At 37.0% G+C, this 6,089-nt stretch overlaps 1 protein-coding gene across 3 annotated transcripts in view; it reads right to left on the minus strand.

Moving 5' to 3' along the window:
• F8 (coagulation factor VIII) overlaps positions 1 to 5,837 on the minus strand; it is a 515,303-nt gene extending 509,466 nt beyond the window's left edge. For all 3 annotated transcript variants that reach the window (XM_075184684.1, XM_075184685.1, XM_075184683.1), the window contains exons 1-2: positions 5,634 to 5,837; positions 1,650 to 1,753 (exon numbers count right to left, since the gene is read on the minus strand). In XM_075184684.1, coding sequence (XP_075040785.1) covers positions 1,650 to 1,753; positions 5,634 to 5,767 — 238 coding nt within the window. In that variant the 5' untranslated portion in view covers positions 5,768 to 5,837. The remainder of the gene's footprint in view (positions 1 to 1,649; positions 1,754 to 5,633) is intronic.
• Positions 5,838 to 6,089: the final 252 nt, after the last annotated feature.

Consider the following 6,089-nt stretch of genomic DNA (forward strand, 5'->3'; position numbering starts at 1 on the left):
GCAGGAAAAAGATTAAAATCCAGGTGAGAAAAACTAGACATGAATATCCAGCATTTTATGAGAATCTTGGAAGAAGTGACATAGTATGTCAGGCAGATTAGATGATATCAGAGGGTGTATTGATGTGGAATTGTTTGAATATTCAGTTTGGCTTGCAAAATAGAGTATGGATTGCAAAATGTGGTCTAGCAGACATGATTGTATTTACATGCTGCAGCTTTAATGAAATTAAGTTTGACTTTCAAGCTTCATGGAATGTACGCTATGCAAGGCCATACTGTTCTGTCTTATTTTGAAAAATAATGATAAGATAATCAATGTTTTCAAACCTTCAAGACAAGGCTTCATATTTGAACACATTGGGCCTGATTCATTAAGGACAGTAAAGAAAACAAAATAATAAGTTTTCTCCTGGACAAAACCATGTTACAATGCAATGCAAGTAGTGCAAAGTGTTATTATATTTTGCACATAATTAAAATACTTGCTGTTTTTTTCATGTAGCACACATTATACTTGCTAGCTTATTTTTACACTGAATTTAAAGTTGATCTAGCACAACCCCAAATATAAATCTGCCATCATATTTTAAATTTACATCCCCCTCCAATGCAACAAGGTTTTGCCAAGGTGCAAAGTTACTTATTGTTTTTGCTTTACTTTTCTTAATGAATCATTGTGGTTAAGGAGGCGCATTCTTCGAGTGCACGTAATTAATAGTTAAGTTAGTTAATAGTGTAAATGCTAAGCCAAGTGCCCCTCTGTGTAAGGGTGCCAAGATTATTGCTTAAAACATATGGACAAATGTATTATTGTTACCATTCTGATCAGCTTAGTAAGATGGTCCATGATCATGTAACTTAATAAAATTGTCTCTATTTAATAATAGCAGATCCTCTGACTACTTCATTTTAACAGCTACGACAAACTATACCTGTCTCCAAACATTAATCCAGTGACTTTGTCACAATATGTAAAGATATAACCACAAAATTACAAGATATTTGTAATGTAGCATATAGATACCTCTAACATTATTAATATAGAAAATCACTCCATGTTTATGGGGCATGCAAATATAAGTATCCTAAAAGTGATACATGTAAGTCAGAATCAGATTGCATCTCTAAGCAGTGTGGTTGACTTGCATCTGCCCACCATTACTGTACTCAATGTTAAAGCCCCTGACACACCTCTCCAAGCCTAAGGGGCCACAGTCTAAGATGCATTCAGCTCTCAATAAGGCCGCATTTTGATAAACATGCGTAGTATGGAAATTCATATTTTTACGTGCCGAAAATGAACATGCACCCAACTCTAAGTAAGGTCATAGCGACCAATAGACTTTTGACTATATTTTTTCCTCTGCTTGGTAACAATTAACTTTTTCCTTTTTGTTTGCTATAGCTATAAAAGTCCTGAAACTTAAACTAAGATGCAATACCATCACTGAAAAGCTATGATGATTATTTGCTTATGCTGTTCTATGATTGCTAACCAATGCAAACCATCCTGTCATGTAGCCCTTATACTCTGGGTTGATTATCATCTGCCAGACATGGTAACTTTGCATTTGGTATGTATTTTGCATAGGCATTTGCTCTGTATTGGTTCACAAATTTATTTTCTTTGACCCTGTGTGCTCTCACCTGTCCAGTTTTGCTGTGGTTTGATCGTTGTGAAAGTGGCATCACTGTATTCCACATAAAATGCCTTTTTGTATATTTGAGAACCAGATGGATTCACAGCTTCCCTGAAACAAACAAGCAGTAAACATATGTTAATCCAATTGTCAGCCCTCTATCTCATTCACATACCATTGTTTAATGAACCATTGTTATTATTATTATAGGCAAATGGCAGTGTATAATTCCTGCTTTAGACAACAACCTTATCAGCATTGCTAAATCTATATTGCTTAGTAAGTGCTCCCTATGTATATTTTATAAAACTAGTACTAGTGCCCTCTATAACATGTATGGGAAGTGAATGTTTACTGGAAGTATGTTGGTTCTAGGGAGGATGATGATGGTGTTAGTCCAGTGGTATAATAGCTAGAGGACTCTAAACCCTGTTGCAATATTTAAGCTGGGCTCAAATAACCCACATGCACCTCCTCCACTGTCCCGTTTAAAATACATCTTCAGTCTGGGGCTGTAGTATATTGGGCAAACAGAGATACATTGCACATGGATTCCTCATTGCACAACAATATTCCATGCAGAGACCCCCCCACTGCACAGAGATGCATAGAGACTCCCTTCTTTTGCCACAGACATGTAGGTTATAGCTCTGTTATGGACAAATATAATCACTGTTGCAACATCACTGCATTGAACTGAAAGATAGAATATTTTAGGTTTTTGTGTTGAACTTTCTGGAAATTCTTCTTTCATATACTGCACCACCAGCAGTCTCTCCCCTTTCATTATATCTGTCAATTTGTAACGTGGACCTTATGAAGTGTGTTGTCCTCTACATCTACTTGAAACTTCCATATTAAAGTATGCTTTTTCTGAGCTCTAAGTTTTTCAGACCACTGAGACATTCATGCCCATTGAATAGAAGTTCCAGAAAGTAATGTGAATGAAGCATATGGATGGAAGTAAAGGACATCAGAAAGCTCCCTGGAAAATTTGATTACCGAAAGTATATTCAGGTTGAAGGGGGAGTCAGTGGCGTATCCAGCCCCCCCCCCCCTCGAAGCACAAGCATACCTTTTAAATTGCAGCCAAGACGCCGATCAAAATGGAGGGGGGGGCGGAGGCAACTGGGCTCAGTCAATCAGAATGAAGGAGCGGTGTGACTATGCTAAATGGCCTCCCCCCCAAAAAATATAAAGTCTCGGTCCACCCCTGGGGGGAGTGCGAGTGTGTTATTTGACGTAGGGCTTGGATTTTGCAGTAGGGCCCAGAATCCTCTAATTACTTTACTACAATGAGTTGCAGACATCTGCTACAAACTTATGTATGTTTTCAGGAAGTTGAACATAGTTACATAATTAGTTTATAAGACGTAGGTCCATGAAGTTCAACCTGTCATAAATTCTAACTGTGGTGATCCAGAGGAAGTAAAAACAAAGCTCTTAGTGCAAAAATTACCAATTTGGCATCAACAGAGGAAAGAAAATTCCTTCCAGACATCAGCAATGGCAATAATATAAATTTCCTGGACCAACCACCCTAATAATTTCTTCTTATTATAACAACAGATACCATTTCTTACAGAAATGGAAGTTGCTCAATCAATTTATTGATACACAACAGGTTGTTGAATGGGTGGGGTTATCCAGAAGCACAGAGAAAAATCCCCCAGCATACTGTTGTAAACCAGTAAAAGAGCTGATATTGACCATAAACTGCAGAAGTCTCAGTTACACACATTTGCAAATGTATGATAAGCCACCTGCCTCATCAATGCGCTTCTACTAATATCGTGGTCCTAACTATAAACAATGAGAGTCCCTATATTGGGTCACTCATGTGTTTTAAAATTGAGAGCTAACTTACCAAGAGGTACCCCAGGAACCTCCAAATGGCAATAGAGGACCAGCACTTCTCTATCAGCTACTGATACCAAACATTCTGTTTCTGAATTTGCTATCACCATATCTTGTGATAAGGAAACTCTGAGCTTAACCACACTTGCAGTAAAATATCCCTTCCTGTGATGAAAAATGACATTTTTTCTTCCATTGATAATCCCTTGTTCTTTACTGTAAAAGTTCATTAGAGAAGTCTCTCTATTGACCTTGGCTATATTAATACATATTAATTAGGTCATGTAAAAATGTATTTTTCCAAAGTAAACAAACCTAATGTCTCTAACCACTCTTTATTTAATGTAATATTTATTGCTTAACTCTAAACTTTCTAGAGTTTTCATGTGTCCTTCTTGTAGTCAGGTACCCTCAAACAGCACTTCATATCCAAGAAGAGGCTTTACTAGAAGTGACTTATACAAAGGCAACTTTATATTTGCATCAAATGCATTTACCCTCTTCTAGGCATCCAAGGATTTTATTTGCCTTCTGCAGGGATAGCCTGGGGTGCTGCTACTCTGCTGTCTGTCAACTAGTTTTCCAACTTCTCTTTCTTTCTCAGTTTACCTCAATTGTAGACTTTTTTTTGTAAGTAGCACAGTTATTACAACATCCATGTGCATAAATCTTAATTTATAATTAAAGCACTACGGAATATGTTGGCGCTATATAAATAAATGATGATGATGAATTTATATACATAAAATTCCATCTGTCATTCAGGCGCGGGCTGGCAGGTAATGACGCGGCCGCATCGTGTGTCAAGTGATGCAGCCGCCTGTGTGCTGACGCTGCCGTATCGGATGAGCGTACCGGGTGCCCGCTGCCCCCCGGTCCAGCCCCCCCCCCGCTGTCATTGCGCAATCCATTTCCAATTTTTTCTAAATCTTTCTATAGCAAGTTTCTATCCAGCTCTGTGTTGATAATCCTACATAGCTTAGTGTCTTCATCAAATATGGACACCTTTCATTCTTGGCCATCTATAAGGCTATTAACAAAAATATTGAAAAGCATAGGGCTTGTATGGTCAGTAATAAATGCAAAACACACAGACAAAACCCTTAACCCAACAGAACAACTTGCAGCTGTATACTGGCAGTCCTTGCTACCTACTACTGCTTAAAAATATGTGATAATATGCAAATTGAGAAAACAGGATAAATTAGTGATGGGCAACCTGATAAACTTTGGAGGCTACGTGGTGCAGCCCTCTTACCTTCAAAATGGCCACACATTCCGTTTAGTCTCAGTAATAAATGAAAACAATAAATGTAATCATAGAAAGAGATACCTGTATGTAGTATCACATCAGCAGGCATTTTAAACAAGTGTTATAAGTTTTATCAAACAAATCTGACAAAAAAGCAGGAGGAAGTTACGGGCCACAGGTGAAGGCTCGACAAGCGGCATGTGACCTTAAGTTCGCCTGTTGCTTGTCGCTGAACCAAATGCTACTAATGGCTTGTCATATTGTATATCAGCAAGTTGCTGCTGCTGCAAAAATATGAATAATATACAATAATTATTTAAATTTAATTATATTCATTCAGGTTATGAACTATTTATTTAATGTGGACACAATTATGAAATTGCATACAATATTGAGTACTTTGTATTATACTGTTTTAAATTGATAAATTAATATATTTTAGCTAATGGAGTGAGTCTATCCAAGCATATTTTGTCGCGTTATACATTGGCTAATTCAGTGAATCTCATTGTTTAAAGTTTATATGGGATTATTTAACATACTGGGATTAACATGATATATATTATGCACTATACATTTTTTTTTTTACTACCAATCATTACAGCACATTTATAGTTCTGTTCGTTTGTATCTTTTTTTTCTCTTTTCACAGACAGTAATTGGGACATTATACAATCTGCTTCAGCTACTCCAAATTTATTAAGCGCCTTTAACCATAAATGATTACCATTAATGATTTCAACTGAGAGAGTATCCTGGAGCAAACCAGTTCTCAAAAGGTTAGGTTAGGTCAATATTATGGTTGGCATTAAACAAATGAATGTAATTGAACACAATATATACAAATAAGGCACATGCTCTTACAAACACAGTGACATTTACCTTTGCTCTGCAGAAAACAGACTGCTATCCCTGTAATTCCAATACTGCTCCACAGCTGCAATATAAAATATTCTTGTGATGGCCTCACTTGTATGCAAGAGAAGTGACAGCTGAAGGAAGGTCACTGGCCTCATTATGTTTAAATGTATTCAGAGAAAGACCGTCTCCTTTTACTCGCGATGTCCTTCAAAGAGATGCACTTCCCTGAATTTCTGTTCACTATATTTGAAAAGGAAGGAAATTTAACAGGAAACCAAGGGTGGGACATACACGTTACATTGCATTTTAAGGCCTATTGTTGGCAAATGTGGCACTAGCTTATCATTAATATTGACATAGCTAATAAAGTGTTGGGTTTAATATTAGTAAACAAAGGAATGTTGTAGTGTATGTTTAAACTTGTTTCTGGCCACAAAATTCTTTCAGTAGACCTGATCAGTTTCCAAATGTTAGTCA

This window comes from Mixophyes fleayi, chromosome 9 (assembly GCF_038048845.1).
Source record: "Mixophyes fleayi isolate aMixFle1 chromosome 9, aMixFle1.hap1, whole genome shotgun sequence".
Classification (NCBI taxonomy): domain Eukaryota; kingdom Metazoa; phylum Chordata; class Amphibia; order Anura; family Limnodynastidae; genus Mixophyes; species Mixophyes fleayi.